The 23,440-nt window shown below is 41.5% G+C and overlaps 1 protein-coding gene across 5 annotated transcripts in view; it reads left to right on the top strand.

The window, feature by feature from the left end:
* Positions 1 to 19,531, top strand: part of Trit1 (tRNA isopentenyltransferase 1) — an 83,767-nt gene extending 64,236 nt beyond the window's left edge. For 3 of the 5 annotated variants that reach the window (XM_004641066.3, XM_023701096.1, XM_023701095.1), the window contains exons 3-11: positions 6,440 to 6,538; positions 7,226 to 7,371; positions 10,780 to 10,922; positions 12,601 to 12,712; positions 13,056 to 13,168; positions 13,413 to 13,490; positions 16,633 to 16,742; positions 17,058 to 17,175; positions 19,177 to 19,531. In XM_004641066.3, coding sequence (XP_004641123.1) covers positions 6,440 to 6,538; positions 7,226 to 7,371; positions 10,780 to 10,922; positions 12,601 to 12,712; positions 13,056 to 13,168; positions 13,413 to 13,490; positions 16,633 to 16,742; positions 17,058 to 17,175; positions 19,177 to 19,343 — 1,086 coding nt within the window. In that variant the 3' untranslated portion in view covers positions 19,344 to 19,531. The remainder of the gene's footprint in view (positions 1 to 6,439; positions 6,539 to 7,225; positions 7,372 to 10,779; positions 10,923 to 12,600; positions 12,713 to 13,055; positions 13,169 to 13,412; positions 13,491 to 16,632; positions 16,743 to 17,057; positions 17,176 to 19,176) is intronic. The other 2 variants (XM_023701094.1, XM_023701093.1) reach the window with 2 other exon arrangements.
* The last annotated feature ends 3,909 nt before the right edge of the window (positions 19,532 to 23,440 follow it).

Below are 23,440 nucleotides of genomic sequence, written 5' to 3'. Positions count from 1 at the left end.
AACTCAGGATGCTGCATTTGCCAGGCAAGTACTTATTCTACTGAGCTATCTCCCCGGCCCTATAATGAGTTCTATTTAAAGTTGCAAAGAGATTTTTGGGTAAGAGAGGGCTAGAAGATAGTTCTGAATAAGACTAAGAAGATTTTGAAAAAAGAATAATAAATGGGGACTACCCTTTTATATTTTAAAATCCAACTGTCCTTTAGCATCTGAGCTGCCAGGTCTTAAAACATTGAAAAGTGGTAACAGTTATAAATAGTGTAGCAGTCATCTTCAGCTTGGCACTGTGGCAGCCCTCAGACCCCTTATGAAGCCCAAGATCGTCAAAAAGAGGACCAAGAAGTTCAGCCGGTACCAGTCAGACAGATATGTCAAAATTAAGTGCAACTGATGGAAACCCAGAGGCATCGACAACAGGGTGCAGAGGAGGTTCAAGGGCCAGATGTTGATGACCAACATAGGTTATGGAAGTAGCAAAAAGACAAAGCATTGCTGCCCAGTGGCTTCTGGAAGCTTCTCGTGCATAGTGCTAAGGAGCTAGAGGTGCTGCTGATGTGCAACAAGTCTTACTGTGCGGAGATTGCTTACAGCATCTCCTCTAAAAACCTCAACGCCATTGTGGAGAGAGCAGCCCAGCTAGCCATCCGGGTCACCGATCCCAATGCCAGGCTGCGCAGTGAAGAAAGCAAATAGATGGCCTGTGTGCATGTTTATTTGTGCTTCAGTAAAACCACAAAAACTGAAGGAAAAAAAAAAAAAAGCATAGAGTTTATATGAGATATGATTTGAAGAAGATAGTAAATTAAAAATTAAAAAGTGATTGTAGTGGAGGACACATTGTTTCAGACACATTTATTCTATCTTTCTTGCCAGTTTCTGAAAGTCTTCACAAATGTTTTTAGCTGTCTAAAATCAATTCAGAACATTTAATTTGCCTTTTTTTCCCATAATTTTATTGATAAACAAATAGCAATGAGACCATTCTTCTTAATGGTTAATTGCTGTACAAGATGTGGACTTGATATCCTATTTACAAACACCACTAGAACAAATCATTCTATTCATTAACAGAATGTAACTATATATCTATCCTAACCACTTTGAATACACAGATACAAAATGGGTTAATTTACCTTTAATGGTCATTTTGACTTTTGGAAAGAGCCAGAAATTGCATGGTGCCAGATTCAGTGGATAAGATAGATAAAGACACACCATAATGTTATTTAATTTTTGGGGGGTGAACAGGCTTTTATTTTTGTTTTTGTTTTTGGTTCTGGGTATTGAACACAAGAATCACTGAGCTGTATCCCCAATCCTTATTTTTGAGATAGGACCTCATTAAGTTGCCCAAATTGGGATCTGAGTAAGTTATGATCCTCCTGCCTCAGCCTCCCACATAGCTGGGATTACAAGTGTGTGCTATAGTACCAGCCCCTTGCTGCTATATTTGTATAAATTTTTGCTTCTAGTAACAGAGGCTCAGCTATAGTAGCTTAAACCCATAAGGGTGTGTTCTCATTTGAAAACCTTGCTGCAGGTTGCCCAGAGCCAGTGTTTGGGTTCCATGGAGTCAGCAGGAGTCCAACTCCTCAGTCGCTTTTTTTCCAGCTTCCCAACAAGCAGTTTCCATCCTCAGGGTCACAGGAGAGCTGCAACCATGAGACCAGAGTGCTAGAGCTTGAAGCTACCATAACTTCATTTGCATTGTGGTGTCTGTCTCTTCTCTGTCTCTGTCTCTCATCTGTCTATATGTCTGTCTCTCTTTCTCTCTGCATGAGTGTGTGTGTGTTTTTTTTTTTCTCTTCTTTTTTTTTTTTTTAAAGTTTTTTTCAAGACAGGGTCTCATTATATAGTCCAGACTAGCCTCAAACTCATGGTGATCTTCCTACCTTAGCCTCCCAGGTGCTGGGATTAGAGACATGCATCACCATGCCCAGATTCCATATGTTCTTATGAGCCTGCCTTTCTGTTGGATGGTATTCAGCAGCAGCATTCACTATGGTTTTGATCATCTCATAAAAGACATGAAAGAGGACTTCAGAAATGCTTTAGAAAGTGGCAAGAATGTTGTGTTCTTTCTTCTTTCTTTCTTTCTTTCTTTCTTTCTTTCTTTCTTTCTTTCTTTCTTTCTTTTTTTGGCAGAGCCAGGGATTGAACTCAGGCCCTTGCACTTGCCAGGCAAGTGCTTATTCTACTAGGACTATATGAGTGACCAACATATATGGTGAATGTTTAAATTTGAAATTATAGTAAAGAACACAACATTGGGGCCGGGGAGATGGCTCAGTAGAATAAGCACTTCCCTGGCAAGTGCAAGGGCCTGAGTTCAATCCCTGGTTCTGCCAAAAAATAAATAAATCAGAAACATTGTAAGCTGGTTGTGGTGGTGCATGCCTATAACCCCAGCATTTTGGGAGGTTGGGGCAGGAGGATGCAAGTTAAATCACAGCCCAGGCAACTGACCAACTTAGTAAAAGCCTGCCTCAAAGTAAAAAGGGGCTGGAAACATAGCTCAGTGGGATGACCCGGGGCTCTGTCCTGTGTATGGCAGAGATAGGAAAGAAGAAACTATGTGGGATATTATAGAAGGATATATGTTGATGCCATTGTATATTACAGAAAGGTTGGCTAGTGAGATAGCTCAGTGGTCTAAAGCACCTGCTTAGGCAAGCATGCAGGGACCTCGGTTTGATCCCCAGCACCACATGCCATGCCAGCCCTGCCCCCTGAGGGTGGGCTGAGCTGACCATAGAAAAAAAGAAGTAAAGGAAACATTAAAAAAAAAAAAAGGAAAGGTTAAAAAAGTAGGCAAAGATAAACTAGTGTTTATTCCTATAAATAAACACTAGATAAACTAGTGTTTATTCCTATAAAGAATAAACACTAGTAATAATGTAGAAAAGGGAATTATGAGAGGGTCTGTGGAGATAGCTCAGCAGCATAAATGCTTGCCTGGCAAACACAAGGTCCCAAGTTCAATTCCTGGTATTGCAAAAAAAAAAAAAAAAAAAGCGGGATGATGAAAAAGAGACTAAGAAAAACCAGTTCAAAATGGCAATTCTCTTTGAAGGGGGAAGGAGGGGTCAAGACAGAAATGGATGTACAGGCAACTTCAAATAAATTCATAATGCTTTGTTCCTTATGTTAGATTCATGAGCATTTGTTTTACTATTAGGCTTCATAATTTATATATTCTTTTCTGTGTATGGAATATTTTATGATAAAAATCAAGAGATGAAAAATAGTGCACTAGGAACAACTTAAGAACAGACTAAAAACCTTGGGGAAAATACCTGTAACATTGGAAATACAAGTATTAATATTCTGAATATATGAAGAACTCTTTTGAATCAATACAAAAAATAGTTGAAGGTCATGAGCAGTATTTCACAATGGAAGAAATATAAATGGTGATGTATATGAAAAAGGTTTACTAACCTTGCTGTTAATCAGAGGCATGCAAATCAAAATAATGAGGTAATTTTTTGCCTATCAAATGGGTAGATTAAAATGCAAATAATAATTTCTGCTCTACTTACTTTATAAGGTTGTTTTATCAGATGAGATAATGTATATGAAAGCTCTTTGCAAATTAATACATATCACCAAATATAAGTTGTAACTGTGAGTTCATTGTTCAGAAAGAACTCATGCAAAATGGAGAGCTAATGAAGATTTTTTTCAAAGAACATAAACAGTGGGAATAAATCCTCAGATTACTTATAGATTAGGAAATGTGGATTTTAGTAAGAACCTAGAATCAAAATATCAGACTAAAATACTTGTATCTACTCAGCATTTCTGTTTTGTTTTGTTTGCAGTATAGTGTCAATATGCTGACTAGGCTGTCCTCAACTCCTGACTCACCTGACCTGCCTCAGTCTCTTGTGTAGCTGGGAGCTACCTGGTGCTGCTCTCTCCTTCTCTTCTTCCTGTTTTGGTGTGGCGCTGGGGATCTGATTAGGGCCTCCTGCATGCTAAGCAGTCGCTCTCCCACTGAGCTACACCTCCTGGTATTGATTTGACCTCCATCTTGATTTGACAGATGTATATAAAAGATACTGATGCCCAAAGAAGAGTTGTTCAGAGTCACAGTACTTTTGTGGCTAGGGGAAGCAGTTACACCTTTTTCATAATATCTTAGTCACTATTTTGCCACCAAAACAAAATACCCAAAACCTGCAACTTTAAGGAGGAGAGATTTATTTTGGCTCACGGCTTTATTGGGTTAGCCCATGGTGGTATGGTGGAAGGACAGAGCTAAAGAAAGCTGCTCACATGGCAGCTAGGAAGCACAGACAGAATGAAGGCGCTAGAAGCAAACACATACCCTTCTAGGTCACACCTTTGGTGACCTATCTCTTCTGACCAGGTCCCTCTTAATAGCACATTCAGTTGTGAACTCATCTGTGGGTTAGTCTGCCAACGAGTATACCACCTCTGTGACTGAATCACTTTCTCAAAGCTCTGCCTTTGACCGCATGAGACTTGGGGGGGGGGTCACTCTAGCTCTAAAGCATAACACTATACTGTATGTCATAGTTTTTTTTTTTTTTTTCACTTTTCCCTTCTGGCATTGCATTATTTTTTCCTTTTTGTTGCTCCCCTTTTCTTTGTTAATTATGTTACCAAATTAAAATTTTGTTTTACTCCATAATTTTATGTTCCCTGCACTTGTAGAAACAATAAAAACTTTCTCTTCTTTAAAAAAATAGACAATTTTTTTTTTTTCAGAACTGGGGATTGAACTCAGGCCCCATGTTTTTTCTTTATGATCCTTGATTTGTAACACCTTTCTTTCTGCTCCATCCAGCCCAACCTCTTAAGGATTAATAGGCTTCTGATAGAGGTCATCTGTTTCTATGCCCACAGATACTGGTGGTGTGGGAAAGAAGTACTGTATGTAAATTTCTCTGTCTTGCTGTGTCCCTGTCTATCTCCCTGTCCAGTTGCCATGCTTCTATTCTAGTTCAGGCTGACCTTTTCACTGCAGCCTAGGCTGGCCTCTGAGCTTGCAATGACCCTCTTTCCTTAGTCTCCTAAGCACTAGGATTACAGGTATGCCCTACTACACTCAGTTAAGAAGAATCCCTAGTTCAAGCCCAGCTTGGGCAATGTAACGATTTAGTGCAATCCTATCTCAAACTAAAATAAAAAGGACTAGGATGTTGCTCAGTATGAAGGCCTTGCATTCAACCTCCAGTACCACAAAAAGAAAATACTTCAGAGATAGTAGCAGAGATTTAAAAATTGCAGAGGCTTAAAGTGTCTACAGTCAGGCACAGGGGCCAGGGGTTTGATCGCTGGGCCTGCCATGTTGGCCCCACCCCCGGGGCATGCTAAGGTGGTGATTGAGACTGGGCGTGGTGGCGCACACCTGTAATCCCAGCACTTGGGAGGCTATAAAGAGTCACTATGAGTCTGATCTAGTAGTGAGACCCTGAACACCCTATAGACCCTTCCCTAAAGTACAGAAAAAATAAATAAAAATTGCAGAGGCTAAAATACAAGTAAATTGAGTACTTGCTATTTTTTTTCCTGTTAATTTTTTTTCCCCCAGTACCAGGTATTGAACTCAGGACCTTGTGCTTGCCAGGCAGGAGCTTATTCTACTGAGCTATCTCCCCATCCTTGAGTACTTGCTATCTTTAGGCACTGGAGTATGTCTGGATGAATTTTCTTTTCTTAAAATTTTTAAATTTTTTAATGTAATTAGTACAGGGTCTCACTATACAGATCAGACTCATAGTGGTCCTCCTGTTTTCAGCCTCCCAAGTGCTGGGATTACAGGTGTGCATGACACCACACCTAGTCTCTGTCACATCTCAGTGCGCCCCAGGGTTGGGGCTGGCACAGCACTGGCACAGTACTCTGGAGATTGAATACCAGTCCCTGCGCCTGCCTAAGCAGGTGCTTTAATCTGCTGAGCTATCTGGCCAGCCCTGGATGAATTTTCAAGTGGCTAAGATGTATACTTTTACCACATAATGGTAGAGACTTACTGAGACTCAGGATGGCTTAGAGACATCAACTTGTGTTTTGTCTTAGAAGGCAAAGTCAACACTGGGTATCACCTGGATGGCTTCCTGAGCAGCTAGTACTATACTTGGTTCTAAAACAGTCCTTATGCTTGTTAAACTGATTTGAAATACCAGTAGAACTTTGACGTTTAGCAGCATAACCTGGAAAGATCTAGAGCTGGTAGGAATTAGTATCATACATTTATCTCTGATTTGTGTAAGTTCCCCAAGAACTAGTTGGAAGTGGTTCAGTGAACTTTTGGGAAAAATTTGAGGCTGGTATCTCTTCATATTGGTTTCTACACTTTCTCCTGTGCTCTGCAGACATGCAGATAAGAATTTCTTGCTAATATTCTCAAGTGAGTCAGGTTTCTCTTCTTGCTATTAAATATCATGTTATTTTTCTTAATGTTCACATTGAAGATATATTTGCTCGAGGCAAAATTCCTATTGTTGTGGGAGGAACCAATTATTATGTTGAATCTCTGCTATGGAAAGTTCTTGTCAATACTAAGGTATGTTAAGTTCACTTTCTAACTCACCAAAGAAATGGGTTCCTCTTTCATGCCAGCTAATTTTAGTGGGAGGAAGGTTGACTCTAGCCTATTGCTTAGACTCAGCAACTGTAATTTTCCTATTTAATATTCTGAAGCAAATGCCACCTCCATATGTGGAGTATTCTCCTCTGGGCTGGCCTAAGGGCAGGGGCTGTGTGTGGGAAAAATGCTCCTGTGTGGATTAATTAGCATCTGCCTGTTAGCTAACAGTGTTTTAGGCTGATTCAGCATTTCCTGACTGACAGCATAAGTGTAAGAGAGATGTCCATCATGAACTTTATTATGGAGATGCTACCTCCTAGGACCTGACTTTGCCAAGTGGTGATGTTGCTAAGACTAGATTCCTGCATACTGTAAAATAGATACCATACCATACCAGTTTGTATTTAGGACAAAGAAACAGGGTAGTAGAATACTTTCTTTGCACTAAGCCTTCCTGCCTCTTTGTTTGCTGTGGCCTAAGGGCACTTACCACAACACATTGGGATTGTTTTGATTCATGGTCTGTTTGTCACTGTATGGTAAGATCTTCTGATTCATCTCAGTTCTGTATTCCTGAAGCTTTGTATGAAGTGTCTGGCAATAGACTGTTCTAATATGTAAGGAATTGTTGAATTAAAGTTACTCTAATTCTTCATTTACTAGTCCCCTAAGGTGGATACTGAGCAAGTGGTTGACCAGAAAGTAGAGCTGGAAAAGGAGGACAGCCATGTGCTGCACAGCCGCCTACGCCAGGTAGACCCAGAAATGGCAGCCAAGCTGCACCCACACGACAAGCGCAAAGTAGCCAGGTAAGAAAGTCTGCGCCTGCCATTCCAAGTCCTTTAGACTCCAGTTTGCAGGTAGCAGAGAGGCTTAAAGTTGCAGTTAGTGGGAACTGATGTGTTCTAGCTCAGCAGGTCCCTGGTTACTGCCTCCATTCAACTCCCTCAGCAAATAGCTGCACCCTACTTTGTTGTTACATCTTTAAGTGCACAGTATGATATTGTGTTTCCTAAGGCCTATATAATCTTGCTTCATTTTCTATTTGATCTTTGCTTGTATAACAATTTTCATGTAATTTTTTTTCTGGCATGCCATCTGTTTATTTGGGTTTCATAACGGGTTGTGCAATGCCGAGTCATGCCCCAGCAGCCTTCCCAGTGGAAGGCTGATGATTTGGATGTCTCATTCATCAGCTCATCTTTGTGCACAGAGACTTTCTCATAGGGATGCAAGGTACTGAATGAACTCACAAGGTCATGTTTCCTTAGGTTGGTTTGGAATTGCAGCCTCCCGTTAACTTAATTTTTCTTCAATGTTGGGAGTGATTAGCATGTCTGGCACAGTAAAAAATCTAATTAAGATCTTCCTATATGGATGAGTACAGATTAAATATTACAGCAACTGCTGGTAGCAATAGGATTATGAAGTATTCTATTCAAATGATTTTTCTATATCAGTGTTTCTTGATCCTATTCCAAGTCCTTTAGACTCCAGTCATTATTCAGGGGAGCACTTTAAGACTTTTTTCCTAATGGTACCTCACCCCCAACCCCTAATGAATCCTTACCTTAGAGAATGACTTCAGGGTAGGGTTGTCTTTTGGAAGGCCACAGTTCATTTTTTTTTTTTGGCGGGGGGTGGGTCGTGGGGAAGGCGGGGGGTGGGTCTACAGGGTGTTCAGGGTCTCACTACTAGATCGGACTTATAGTGACCCGCCTGTTTACAGCCTCCCGAGAGCTGGGGTTACAGGTGCGTGCCACCACGCCCAGTCTCAATTGCTGTCTCAGCATGCCTCCTTGGGGGCGGGGCTGGCATGGCAGGCCTGGGGATCAAACCAGCCCCTACACTTTAATCTGCAGAGCTATTTGGTGGGTCCCACAGCTCATTTTTTACCCCAACTCCTTTGAAGGGATTATCACCCCAGTTAACATATTCTAGATTAACGAGGTTTAGATTTTTTGTTTTGTTTTGTTTTTTGAGATAGGGTCTCTCTATGCAGTTCAGCCTGAACTTAAACTCACTGTGTAGCCAAGACTGACCTCAAATTTATGGTGATCCTCCTGCCTCAGCCTACCAAATGCTGGGATTACAGGTGTATGTTACTGTGCACAGCCATTTTTACATTCTTTATGATGTTATAGAGCCTGTCTTTATTATTACTCCTTTGGCTCATTACTTTTTCCTTATCACCTCTCCTAAGCTAGTATATATTTTGCTGCCTTTTTTTTTTCTCCTGGGACAGGTCTCACTGTGTAGTTCAGGATGGCCTTGAGCTTACCCTATAGCCCATGCTGGTCTCGAACTCCGAGAAATACTCCTCCCTTAGCCTCTCAAGTGCTGGGGTTATAGGCATCCACCATCATGCCTGGCTATTTTGATCCTTTTAAACTAGTAATGACATAGAAGTTGTGGTGTAGGAAGAGTCAGTAGCTTTCAAGCTCTAGAGTTTCTTGAGATGATTAGAGAGATTTTTAAAAAATCTTTCTTTGGGTTGAGTCTATATTCTAACCTCCAGATAGGTGAGATATTTGTTACATTTTTTCCCATAGATCTTTTTAAAATGACCATTGATAATGAAGGGCAAGGGGTATTTGTTTTTACATTAGAATGTCAGGATGTAGAATTGATGCCAGAGGGGAAAGATTATTTTTCAAGCTGATAAATTACAGTCAACCACAGTGGTAGAATATAGATTTGGGAATTCACTTACCAAGTGGTACATACATACAGAAGTAGATGACAGTATAAGGGTAAGTATGTAAAGCGAGGTGTAGTAGCACATGCCTATAATTCCAACACTCTGGGAAGCTGAAGCAAGAAGATTGCAAATTTGAGCCCAGTCTAGAAAATTTAGTGAGAACTTACCTCAAAAATAGCCAGGTGTGGTAGTGCAGTTGAGAGGCTAAGACAGAGGGAGCGTCATGAGTTCAAGGCCAGCCTGGGCTACGTAGTAAGTTCAAGACCAACCTTAGCTACATAGTGAGACCCTTTCTTAAAAAACCAATAAGTGGGGCCGGGGAGATGGCTCAGTGGAATAAGCGCTTCCCTGGCAAGTGCAAGGGCCTGAGTTCAATCCCGGTTCCGTCAAAAAAAAAAAAAAAGAGAAAAAACCAATAAGTAACAACAAATTTTATTTATTTATTTTTGTCTTTTTGAGACATGGTCTCACAGTGCAGTTCAGGTTGGCCTTGAGCTTACTTTGTAGTTCAGGTTGGTCTTGAACTTGCAATGATCCTCCTGCCTTAGACTTCTGAGTGCTAGGGTTACGTCGTACCACCACGCCTGGCTTTTCTTCCCACTTTCTGGAGGAGCCCTGGAAGTTCTCTTTTTATATCTACATGGTTTGCTCGGAAACAGTGAACAGCGTTACTGAGTCCCACTCAGTGGAAGGGCGAGTGGGTAAAATGTGGCGGTACGTCCTTGTCCACCTCGTGCACTAGGTACCAGGCAGTTGCTGGCTGTCCCCCAAAGCCAGAATGACCATGAGAGGTGCGTGTTTTGAATTGATTTAGAACATTGAGGCATCTATGACAGAGCAATTAAAGATACCATAAAAGGAGACTTCTGGAACTGCTTCAGCATGATAGGATAAGTGTGTTTGAAGCAAGAAAGTGTATTTTAAGAGGGATTATTGGCAGTGTGTCTTTACTGTAAAATTTTTTTTCAAAAATTGGAGTGTTCACTGTATTTTTTTTTTTATTATACCTTGTATATAAGTTCTTTACTCAGTGATCTTTGTGCAGGTAGAGTACTGGATTGGCCAGAAACATTCTTGATTAATTTCAGTCATATTTGAAATGAAAGCCGGTGAGCTGGATGTACAACATACCTTTGTACTGTGGGAAAGGCATTCCAGCGAGACCAGACTTGTAGGCTTGTACAAAGTGTTCCAAACAAGTTCTTTTACTGCTACTTGAAAGTGCGTATGTGAGTTCCATTCTATTTGTGTAGAAGAAACTTGTTTCTGAACGTATTTAACTGACATTAGAATTATCTTTCAAATAGTATTTTTTTTTTTCACTTTACCCAGAAAGTGACTCAGACTTTGAAGTAGCCCTATGCCTTTTGAGGGGGCAGAGAGCACTTACTTACTCAGTGAAAATGAAAAAGAGACTTTCTGTACTGTAATGTACAGCTTGTCTTCTCATCTTGCTTGAGAATGAATATTTCTTAATGATCTGCATGGGTTCCTCATCCCTTTTAAAACACCTTAGGAGCTTACAAGTGTTTGAAGAAACTGGAGTCTCTCACAGTGAATTTCTTCATCGTCAACATTCAGAGGAAGGTGGCAGTCCACTTGGTGGCCCTCTGAAGTTTCCCAATCCTTGCATCCTCTGGCTGCATGCTGACCAGACAGGTACAAATCCTTCAGTGTCCCAGAATCCATCTTCAGTAGAAGTTAGAACAGTGAGTTACTGTGTATAAAATGTTTTGATCCATGGGAGGTTCTTAGTGAACACTAAAGTAGGGTTAGCTATTAAATTTATTATTGCCATTATTCACTAACTTGGATGCAGTGCCACTCTCCTGATGTGTGTCTGGAAAGGAAAGTAGGGTACTAGGTACTAGGATGAGACATCAGGGGTGGGGTAGCACAGGATGGGTGGGACAGGAAGGACATTGCTGTTCAGGGAATGACCGGAGGAGAAAGAGGATGGGTTCCAGTGGGAGGACTCTGACTTCTGGCGTGGCTGGAGTCTGGGTCTTTGATTATGCTAGAAGCAACAGGCTGGGGGGATGGTGGTGAGGATTAGTGGTATTTTTGTCCCTGCAGTCAACTAATGCTGGGACAGTAAAGCTTATTCATCCAGCAGACATTCAATAAGCATTCAAGGAAGTACTGAGCAGTCAGTGTAGCTCCTGAGTTTTAGAAATGAATAGGAGATGCCTGTGTTTAAGGACATGATGGTTAGTAGGATGAAGACAGGGTGTTGGACACTGCTCTGTGACAAATACCGGGCTCAGGATGTATTTGAAAGGGCTCCGGGACCTCTCTGGAGGGGGTTAGTAGCCAATTTGCAGAGATGACTTTGTGGAAGGCAAGCTCATGTAATAACATCAGTCTCTGAGGCACACTGTCTCATTTCAGATTCTTACTCCAGTATCTTTTAAAGATTTTTTTTTGATACTGGGAATTGAACTCATAACCTCACACTTGCCAGGTAGGCACTGTGCTGCTGAGCTACCTCCCTAGACCTTACTCCAGTATCTTAGTTTACCTTTCTGTAACCCAACTGTCAGATGGAGATAATAATAGAATGCATTGCATAGTGTCATTAAGGATCAGATGAAATAACACATACAAAATTGTGGAGCTGAGGGTACAGCTGAGTGGTCGAGCACTTGACTGACATGCAAAGGGCCCTCTGCATGTCAATAATTGTGTATGTAGTACTCAGGATGTGCTTGGCATGTGGTAAGTCCTCAATAAATGAATGTTTTAGGAAGAAAAATAGTTACTAGCCAAGTGTGATATATGTAATTCCAGCCCTTGGGAGACTGAGCCAAGAGAATTGCCACAAGTTTGAGGCTACAAAGTGAAACCCTGTCTCAAAAAAATGAAAAATAAAAAATAATTTTTAAAAAAGTTACACATAGGATGGCTTTGGATTCAAATTCCTTATTTCTCTCCAGGGTGCCATCTGGGGTCCTTAAATGGAAAATAACACAAAGTTAGAGTAATAAATGTGATAGCAAAAGTTAAGAAAGGTAAACCAACAAACCCTCAGCCACCTCTTAAAAACCAATGAGTATACATTCCATATGAGGATAAATATTTATCTTTCATACTAGCCATAATTTTATTTTCACTTTTATGTAATAAGAAAGGTTGTCCTTTGTTCTAGCTGTTTGTACTTAAGAATTGCAGAGTCTTGACATTTGAATAAATATGAGTCATTATATAATCTTTGACATGGAGTCCTTTCTTCTGTTTGAACAAATTCTATTCGAGGCAGCCAGTTCATTCACCATGTAAGTATGCAGTAGGTGCTTGTGATATGTTGTTGCTGGTTCATGGGCTGATTTGATTCAAGTTTTAGATGAGCGCTTGGATAAGAGAGTGGATGACATGCTTGCTGCTGGGCTCTTGGAAGAACTAAGAGATTTTCACAGACGCTATAATCAGAGGAACTCTTCAGAAAATAGGTGAGGTTTTAGCTATTACTCTGATTTCTTCTCCATCCCTTATCTATGATTGAAAGGCAGAAGATATATAATATAGTAATGGCTTTACATCTGCTTTAGCTTTGTCCTTGTCTTTGGCAAGATTTGTTGGAAGGAGGTTTAATATGTATGTTTGGTACAGTTGGTATTTACTAGTCTTTCAGACATTCCCAGGAGTTGGTGGGAGAGTAGGGAGCAGTTTCACAGATGTAATTACTCAGGATCCCAGTTTCCTCATCTCTACACTGAAGTGGCTCCGCAGGATCATGGCTCCTGCAAGCTGTCAGAGGCAATGGCTCATCTGCTGATGCTCTCCTGTTCCCAGCCAGGACTATCAACATGGTATCTTCCAGTCAATTGGCTTCAAGGAATTTCACGAGTACCTGATCACTGAGGGAAAATGCACACCAGAGACTAGTACCCAGCTTCTAAAGAAAGGTGTGAATTTCTCTAACCTAGTCTTGGACATCACATTCTTGGGTGACAGAGTACACTGCTGGTATGTTCACAGCATGAGCTAAGGCTAATAGAGCCCCAAATAGCCTTTAGCTCGGAATTGAGATTGTCATCCACCAAATCTAGCATTATACTGATTTTCTCTTCTTCCGGGCTGGGAGGGCCTGAGTCTCGGTGGTGAAAGAAGTGCTTACCTAGATGTTCCTCTGCTTACCATATTTTTCAGGTATCGAAGCTCTGAAACAAGTAACTAAGAGATATGCTCGGAAGCAAAACCGATGGGTTAAAAACCGTTTCCTGAGCAGTAAGTCTCCTGATTTTCCTTATCCCCTGGACCTGTTTATAATAGAGCATAGATGCCCTCAGCTCACTCAGGAAATGAACTTTAGGTTTTGAACTAACAGTTTAGTGTTTGTTCTGAGATCCAGGACCTGACCTGCGGGAAGGTCTATGGCATAAATGATTGTTCAGAGAGATTTCTTGTGAGAGATCAGGAAAAATAATGAGAAATCTTCATTATTCCTTTAATATGTAGTACTGACGACAGACAGGTAAGAGCAGAGCAACATCTTAGCTGAGTTGCTATTTAAGGCTGGTTTGTAGCTTCAGTATGTATTGAAAGCAGAGTTATGTGTGGTGGCACATGTCTGTGATCCTAGCACCCCAAGAGTCTGAGGCAGGAGGATTGTACAAGCCCAGCCTGGGCAGCTTAGTGACTTAGCAAGACCTATCTATAAGCAAATAAATATTTAGAAAGGGTTGGGAATGTAGTTTAGTGTGAAGGCCTTGCATTCAGTCCCCAGTATTGTCACAAACAAACAAACAAAACTCAATTGGAATTCTGTAGGGAGTTTCTTAATTAAAATGGTTCTTGGGCCATATGATTAATGTAAAAAAATAAAGACTTCACCACTTCTTCCAGCTCTTCCTTGTGTTGAGGTACATGGTACCTTAATTGCTTCGATTAAACTATAAACAGAACTTTTAAGGGAAAAGGCAAATTCTCACTGACAATGTACTATGTGTATTTGGCTCTGAATTTGGTGCTGTACTTATATCATTGAGCCTCAAATTGTAGGGTTTTTTCATTTCTTTCTACAGATAAGAAAATAAAGTCTTGCTGAAATTAAATAACTTGTCCCAGGCTTCCCAGCTAGTAGGTGGTAGAGATTGAATGCAGGCTTCCTCCAATATCTATACTGTTCTTAGTGCTTTCAGTTTATACTTTTAGATAGACAACATCAGTTTTGGGCCTCCAGATATTATATACTTGAGCTAAAGAGTTTACACCTAAGTGAAACTATAGGTTTGTCTTTTTGAGGGGCTAGGGTCTCACCATGTAGTGCAGGCTGGTCTTGAACTTGCTTATGTTGCTTATGTAGCCCAGGTTGGCCTCAAACTCAGCAATACTCCTGAGTGCTGGGATTACAGCTGTGTGCCTTCATGTCCAACCTCAGGTTTATTTGTGGACAATTTAAATATGCTTCAGTACTGTGGTGGTGCATGCTTGTAATCCTAGCACTCAGGAGGCTGAGGCAGAAGGATTGCTGAGAGTTCATCAAGGTCAACCTGGGCTACAAAATGAGTTCAGGACCAGTCAGAACTCATAGTAAGACCTGTTTCAATAAATAAATAAATAAGTAAGTAAGTAAAAGTAAGCCTCAGGGTCATGCTGTGTGAGGTATTGCCTACAAACTTCAGCTTTTCATTGTGTGGGAGGCCAGCTCAAGCTTCCACTTCTGCTCCTCAGGGCCTCTGCACATGCCCATCTTGATCTACATTGTTGGCTGTTGCACCACTTTCTTCTGCTTGTCCTTCTTTGCCTGTGTGTCCCGATAGATTGACGGGAGTGCTTGGTGTCAGCTGGAGTAGGGATTCAGTACTACAAATTTCAATTGCAGTCTTTCTTCCCAAGTTGAACAATACGTCTGTAACAAAGGTCTTTTTGATAACAACTTGGAACTTTTTCCTGTGGTAAAGCCACAGTAACTCTCCCATCTGAGGCAGACATATGATGGCACGGTGTCATATGCCTGTTCCTCCTTAGTGTGTGCTGGCAAAGTCCTGGCACTAGAGAGAAAGGCACAGCTGTCCCATAAGTCAGGAGCCATGTGTGATTGGCCAAGGCTGGTCTGCTGGGATATGGTTCTGGCAGGGAGCCAGAGGGACTTCCCCACCCCAGCTTGGCCTTGGACCCAAGCCAGGAATAGCAGCTGGGAGCCGAGAACTTGTTGAAAGGTGCTTAGACAGGGCACAGAAGTCCCAACAAAGGACTTAGAGGAGAAAGGAAAATGTAGAGTGCCTGGAAACAGGTGCAGAGCTTAGCCAAGGCCAGGTGTGCTGTGGGTGCCGTTTGCACCCTCCCAGTCTCACCTTTCCGTGTGGTGGCAGGTGTAGCCTAGTCCAGTTTATGAAGAGTCTTATTTGTGGTTGGCACAATCAAAAGGCCAGCACCTGCCAGCCGTTGGCATCCTGATGCCTTTGATGTTTTTGTCCATAGAGCAATGCTCTTTGCCTTAGGCGTCTGGCTTACCTAGCTGTGGACCTAGCTATGGAAGGTAATTTACTGTGTTTGTAGACTGAGGAAGTTACCCCAGAGACTAAACTCTTATAATATGGTTGGATCAGCTGGGTGAAATGTCTGTATCTTCATAAGTATTATCCCAGGATGTTTGCATACTTCTCTAGATCTGACTTTGGTTTTACTTATTTTTTTAAAAAAAGTTTTCTCTCAGTACCCAGCCTGGCCTTGAATTTGCAGTGAAGCCCAGGCTGACCTCAAACTTATGGTAATCCTCCTGCCTCAGCCTCTTGGGTGCTGGGATTATAGGCATGTGCCTTCATACCCAGCTAGATGTGGTTCTTAAAGAAGGGATTTAGCTAGGTCAATTGTATGATTTCCTTCTAGATCTCAGACTCAGCAGCTTATTGTCTGATATTATTATTCTCAGCCCGTGGCTATCAGTGTACTGTCATGGAGTTGCAGAAACACTTTCTTTTGGAGGGATGTATCTAAACTTGAAACTAGTGTCTACTCCTAAAGACTCCTGAAGAGTGCCCATACCAGTAAGATGACATAGCAGGCCCTTAAAGCTGTTAGTTTTGTTTTTCTTTCTGTGATATACTGTCTTTATGTTTTAGCTTGCATAAAGGTTGCCAGAAATATTACTCCATTTTACTATTTTTCTATTACTGTTTTACTATTATTCCATTTTAGGTTCCTGACCTGACAGATTGTACATCTTAGTCTGTGCTTATCTGGCCAGGGTTACTGGCTACAGATTTCACCCTCTTAGGTCTTGTGCCGTGGTTCATGTTTATGGTAGAATGAATAGAATGGTCAACATGTTTATTCCGTTGGCCATGAGGGTTTTACAGTCCTGTGAATGGACCTCATTGAGTCTTGGAGGCTAACCTGATGCAGTTGTTCTTTTTGTTGTCAACAGGACCCGGTCCGAGGGCCCCTCCAGTATATGGCTTGGAGGTGTCTGACATCTCGAAGTGGGAAGACTCTGTTTTTGAACCTGCCCTTGATATCGTGCAAAGTTTCATCGAGGTGATTATTAATCCTGGTACAGTTCATTATCTGGCGTTTAGAGACTTTCCCTCACTGATGCATACTTTCGTTACTATTAGGGAACTGTGTTCTTCGCCATGAAGAGGAATTGGCTGTTTTGTTTTGTTTTTAATCCCTGGAAGCTGTATTTCTACTTTCACCTTTACAAAAGTCGTTACTAAAATCTGTTCACTGCACACCTGCTCCCTGGGATGTAAAAGGAGAATTTTGGGGAAATCTCACCTCCTCCTAATACCAAAGAATTATACAGTTTCTTTTAATAGAGTGCTGTGGTGCCCCACCTTTTCCTTTTAGGGCCACGAGCCTGCAGCAACTCCAGTAAGGATACCATACAATGAGACTGAGAACAAGCGAAGTTACCATGTGTGTGACCTCTGTGATCGCATCATCATTGGGGACCGAGAATGGGCAGGTAGAGTGTGGGGAGAAACCTGTAAGGATGGGGTCACAATAACTTGTTGAAACTTGAGGTCTCTGATAGAATGAACACTGGGGTCTGCTTGTTTGTAAAGGGACAGCCTAATTCCTGAGCCTGTGCTCATATTCCTTGGAGGCTTTCCCAAGGAAATGGGAGATGTCTCTGTATTCTGAAATGCAGAGGAAGATCATATGCCCTCCAGCTCCAGCTGTAATGGATATTTTATACCAAGAGGTCTGCAGTTAACTGTCTAGAGCTCCTTTGCCTTCATAATCCTGCCTAAGAGGAACTTTGGAAGCTTTAATGTTTAGAATTTAACATGCGATAGGATTGTAAAGGAATCAAGGCAGCTCATGCAAGAGATAGAAGTAGAAGCAGAGCTAGGAGGGAGTAGGAAGTACAGTTCTTCCTCCAGAGCATTTTCTTCAGAAGCAGGGTCAAGCATTTCTCAAGGTAATTTGCTGAAATGGGAGTGGGGCTCATGGCTTATCCTTGGCTGGACTCTTTCTGTTTCAGAATCTTGCTTTGCTTGGATTCTCAGTGAAGTACATTCTCTTGCCATATCAACCAATAGAATGATTAGGTCTATTAACTGGTAACTGGCAAAATGAACTCCATTGTCAAGAGTCTGAGGACGGCTGTGATTGCCCATCCAGCAGAAGAAGCCTCGATTGTCGTTGGTTTATAACGATGAAAAGGGACGAGAAAAAGTGTCTGACTGTTTTGTAAAGGAAACTTAGTGGTTCGATTTGTCGAATGTCTTCAGAGAGAGCCTTAGAGAAACAACATTTGTGAGCTTTTGTGAGCTTAGCTGTGTGAGCCCTTCTCTAGTGCCATCTGTCAAGTCTGTGCTCCCATCTCCTGCTGCCATGGAGAGCCAGGCCAGGGCCCAGCTTTTGCCTTAGGCTCTAGCTGGAAAACAAAGCTGACTTTTCTCACCACAACACTGTTCTTTGATTTCTAGCCTCCTCCTTACTTATACTTGCTTCTAAACCATAAGAATGATGTTTTTCATATGTATAAAAGAAGTTAATCTAGTTTTTCCTCTCTTTTCGTGTTCCCAGATGAGATTTCCTTGCAAAAGAGCAGGGTAGTAAAAAAGCCTGTGTGAGTGAGTCAGAGGTGGGAACTCTCCTGGGCTGAGGTGAGCAGTTGGTAGAGAGCAGCAGTGGCCACTCAGCTTTTCTGCTGGACCCTCAGAAGAGGTGGCAGAGGCCACGCCTCTTGCCCTCTGTGGAGCAGTGTGCAGCAGAATGGGAGTCTTGTGGGTTAGCCCGTCAGATGCTGATGTGACGCAGCCCAGGCGTGTGGGAGCAAGAGAAGCAGGGCAGGAAGCAGAGAGGCGGCTCTGGCCTTCACACTTACGTGGTGAAGCACAGGTGAGAGTTTGAATTTCTAGCATTTTAGCCTTGAGGTGAAATGGTTCTGCAGTAGGAAGTCTGAGAGGCCTGATTATAGAGGCCTGATTCGGGAAAGTAGGATCTCTTTTTGTAGTTACAGGTCTAAGCGGAAGAGTTCACCTGCTGTTTTCCCTTCGACAAAGTGTAGGACTTCTCTGAACTTGAGTTTCCCTCTGTGTCCAGTGCTCAGAATGGATTGGCCTGCAAGATTGTTGTTCATTTGATGCACCATATTTTCTCTCTAGCTTTCTAAGCAAGCTGGCTATAACTTACTCTTTCCTTAAAAATGCTAAGCAGCTATAGCAAGGTACATGTTGATCCTGTTTTTTGTTGTTTTTTTTTTTTTTTTCTTTTTATCTTTTTGAGACAGGATCTCACTATGCAGTGCAGGCTGGTTTTGAACTTTGTAATACAGGCTGGTCTCAAACTCCCAACAATCCTCCTGCCTCAGGCTCCCAAGTGCTGGGATTACAGGCATGCACCACCACACCCGGCCCATGTTACTTATTATTAAAGAAACAGATTGTGTAAACTTAATTGCTTTTAGGATTAATTTTTAAAAATCCTAATGAGCTTTTTCTTTTGTCTTCTTAAGCACATGTAAAATCCAAATCCCACTTACACCAGCTGAAGAAAAGAAGACTAGCCTCAGATGCTGTCAGTACCACAAAAAGCCAGACTACTGCTTCAGACTGTGATATCGAACCTAAAGAACATGGGTCTCCAGGACAGAATGACCCAGACCTGAAGCGCAGCACTTAGGAGACCTCTGTGGGGACCTCTGTAGAGGCCTAGGACTCAGCAGAATGGAGCAAGCAATGTCTTGTCTGTCTGTCTCCCTGTGTGGGCTGAGTGCTGTGTAGGAAGCCCTGCATTGTCTGCTTTTGTTTTAATTTGATAGTGAAGCTGGAGGGATAGCTCAGCAGCATAAGTGCCTCCCTTGTAAGTGCAAGGTCCCGAGTTCAGTCCCCAATACTGCAAATAAATAAATAAATAAATAAATAAACAAACAAATGTGTCCTTCGGGGCCAGGGAGATAGCTTAGTAGAATAAGTGCTTGCCTGGCAGGCACAAGGTCCTGAGTTCAATCCCCGGTACCACCAAAAAAAAAAAAATAATAATAATAACAATAATAATAATAATAATAATAATTTGGTAGTGAAGTCTTAAGAGTCTCACATTCTGTATAATGGAAACAGCAGGTTTTTTAGCTCCTGTGGCTGTTGGGTCAGGTATGCTATATTTAGTATATTTTTTTCTTTGAGCCTTAAAATTTTGAGGTTTGGTTTTTTTTTTTTACATTTTAATGTGCTTTTAGTACAGGGTCTCTAGGGTCTCACTACACAGATGGGACTCATAGTGATCCTCCTGTTTTCAGCCTCCCAAGAGCTGGGATTACAGGTTGGTGCCACAATGCCCAGTCTCAATCGCTGTCTTAGCGTGCCCCAGGGACAGTGCCAACACGCATGCAGGGGATTGAACCCCAGTCCCTGTGCCTGCTTAAACAGGTACTTTAATCCTCTGAGCTATCTGGCTGGCCCTAAGTTTCTATTTTTGAGAGAGACGAGATTACTCAGTTTTACACTTGAAGATCTTTTTAGTGGTCAATACCAGGGCTTACTACATCTTATAAAGTAATTTTTTTGTCTCTGACTAAAAATATCTCATTTCCAGATGCTTTTGTAAATGACTAAAGTATTATGAGCCACAGATCAGGAAACCTGGAGATCAGGAGATCTGGATTTTAGAGAATGGCAGGAGAGGCCTAGCCTTGGTGAGATGGATAGATAAACCAAGCTACCCCTTGGAATGCCCCAGCAGAGGGAATCAGAATCGAGGTAGCTGTGACCTGGAACTTGAAGCCTTGAGACTGAAATCTATTGATCTCTTCTGTGATAATTGCTATCACTGCTGACTTTGTATTAAGATAGAAATATATATTTTTATTGAAAATTAATATAAAATCTTTGTAAGGTCTTCCTTGGTCCTTAACAAAAGATATTTATGTCTATGCCTAGTTTATACACAATATACTATTATCAGCTTGCTAGTTTTGTCTAAATTTGACATTCTTCATAGATCATGCTCTGTTGGTTTATATAGCTAATATGTATTGTGCACTTTCTAGTCCTGGAAGATATCCAAGGAGGGTCTTTTCTTAGAGATTTGTTATTTCCACTTGAAGCCCTCTTTCTGGAGTGAGCTACCTACAAGTATTAAATAAATATTTGTTTATATGTAATACAAAATTAAGCATCCTTAGATGCACAGTTCAACAGCATTATGTATTCGTAGTATTGTGCAATCACCTATCACTATTTTCAAAACTGTTTCATCATTCTAAATGTACCCATTGAATAACAACTCCCCACCCAAATATATTTGTTCAGAATCTATTATTTGAGAATCCTGAACTAAGCTAGAGGGTGTACAGAGATGAAGTGTGATTCTTGCTTTCAGGAAGCTTATAAATCTCCTTTGTATACATAAACAACCAAGCTAGGTAAGAGACTATCAGAGGCCAGAAAAGCAGAGTTTTGGTTGAGAAAGAAAAAGGAATCATTTCTGCTAGACCTTAAAAAAGCAATATTTGCCAAGTATATTGTTACTTGTATTCGGGGCCACATAAAGTGCCTTTTGTTATGTTGTGTTGTGCTTTGTGACAGGATCTTGCTAAATTGCTTAGGTTCAAATTGGTCAAGCAATGGCCATGACTCATCCTCATGTCAGACACTGACAAAAGGATGTACAGAAGGTGGTACAGGGCTACAGGATAAATCCTGAGAGTACTTGGCTGACCTTATCAGATACAAAGGTTACATTTCTGGGTATACAGGTCTTGCTATATCTTGGTCTTAACCATCCAGCAGAAAAGTATAAAAACGAGGTATATAAAGTAAATCCATATTAATATGATGAGCTGTGGAAGGCTCAAATGATTAACTTCTGAGGATAACCCACTAATATTATAGACTGCTAGACAGTGTTAGATTGTTTAGTTGAATTCAAACACCTATAGTATTTAGATGCCAGTAGAATATTCACCTCTGACAGGACAAAAAAAAATTAAAATTAAAAAAAAAAAGATACAAAGGAAAGATCATTTGGTATTTATATATACGAAATAGGATAAATTTACAGCTACTTTCACTTAACTCAATGAGAAGAAAGAGGTGTACTAACAGTGTTTGGACAGAATATCCTGTCTGCTTCTTGTAGTATGGATAACCACTAAGAAGATAACAATGTACAGTGTATTGACTATCAAAAATGTCCTATTAATCAGCTGTGAAACTGTCTCATTTATATTTATTTCTCAATTAAAAAAAATAAAATAAAATAAATTGCTCAGGTTGACATCAAACTTGAGATCCTTCTGCCTGTCTTCCATAGTGCTGGGATCACAGGTGTGTACCACCACTCTCAGCCTGTTAACCTTTTAGCAGTGCTTAATTTTAGAGCCTGGCTGCCTTTCACTGATTTGACTCTCAATGTTTATTCTCTAAGCAAGGAAGAAACCACCCGTGCTCCATCTGAGTTCTGTGAGCTGATTGCCCCATTGTCAACTGCTAGCAGGGTGGGAAGGAGAATCTTCTCACTGGGTGTGGAGATGGGTGCTGACTGTGAGGCACTTCAGATGCATTCCCTGAGCCCCGGGGAAAGGCTGTGAGGCAGTGAGGCCCAGTCAGAAGTGCAGTGAGCCAGCAGCCGCTCAGAGCAGAAGCTAAGCTGATAAGCTGTTGAACAATGTTTTATTTATTTTATTTATTTGTTTATTTATTAATTTTAGAGACAGTTTTGCTATGGAGTTCAGAGTGGCCTCAAACACAGCAATCCTCTTGCCTCAGCCTCTCAAGTGCTGGGATTATAGACATGCTCCACCACACCCGGGCTAGTACTGTTTTAAATTGCCTGTTTTGAGTCAGGAAGCTTAGTCTTTGAAATGCTTCTCATTCAAGTTGTTAAATACATTTTAAAACTTAAAAAAGTCTCAGTGGACAAACGGGAAAGACAGGTTTTCATAATCCTACCTCACAAAGCCCTTAATCCCTTTATCTAACATACCTGGAGCAGTACTGTCTCCCTGGCACTGTGGCCTTCTTGATGCGCTGGCTAAGGTTTGGTTGAGCCCAGTATTCCCACCAGCAGGCACTGGTGGTTCACTGAAGTAAAATTCCCTCACTTTCACGTAGAGCTTGAGAGGATGGAACACACTAGAGCCATGCTGTGCACCAGCACTGCCCTGCATAGGGCTTCCTTTGCCTCCAGCCCCCGGCACGGCTCTCCTGAGTTCAGGGAAGAATAAGAGGCTTTCTGCCTTGTGTTGTCATTAGTGTGGAGATGAAAGAATCCTTAGACCATTCCTATACAGATGGGGAAACTGAAGCCCAGAACTTGGGTATGTTATGGCCACAGGCAAGTCAGGCAAAACCAGGACAGACCTTGGGCCACTGCTTCACTTGACTACAAAATCTCACACTAAGTCTCATCTGATAGTTGGGAAAGACCATCAGGAGCAGCTGTGGGCTCTCAGTCTGCAGAGATATGGGTCTGCTCTGCCTGAGCTCAGCCAGTCCCCAAGGAGCAGAGCCCGCCGGCCCAGGCCCCAGGGCTCTAGTCTGTCATCACAGTGCTGCCTAAATGGCTTTGGTAATTAATTCCAGCACTCAGCAAGCTATTAAGTTCACATCCCTCTGTCAGTAGAAATCTTGATTAGGCTTTTAGTATTTCCTACAGTTGAGACAGCTTTAAGAAATTAAGAAGTACTTTGACCACTAAGAAGACAACAATATGCAATGTATTAATTATTGAAACTTCTATAATCAGTTTTGAAACTATCTCATTGCTATTTGTTTCTC

Source organism: Octodon degus, unplaced genomic scaffold, assembly GCF_000260255.1.
Source record: "Octodon degus isolate 3935 unplaced genomic scaffold, OctDeg1.0 scaffold00130, whole genome shotgun sequence".
NCBI classification, from domain to species: Eukaryota; Metazoa; Chordata; class Mammalia; order Rodentia; family Octodontidae; genus Octodon; species Octodon degus.
This window is presented reverse-complemented; position numbering and strand designations above follow the sequence as displayed.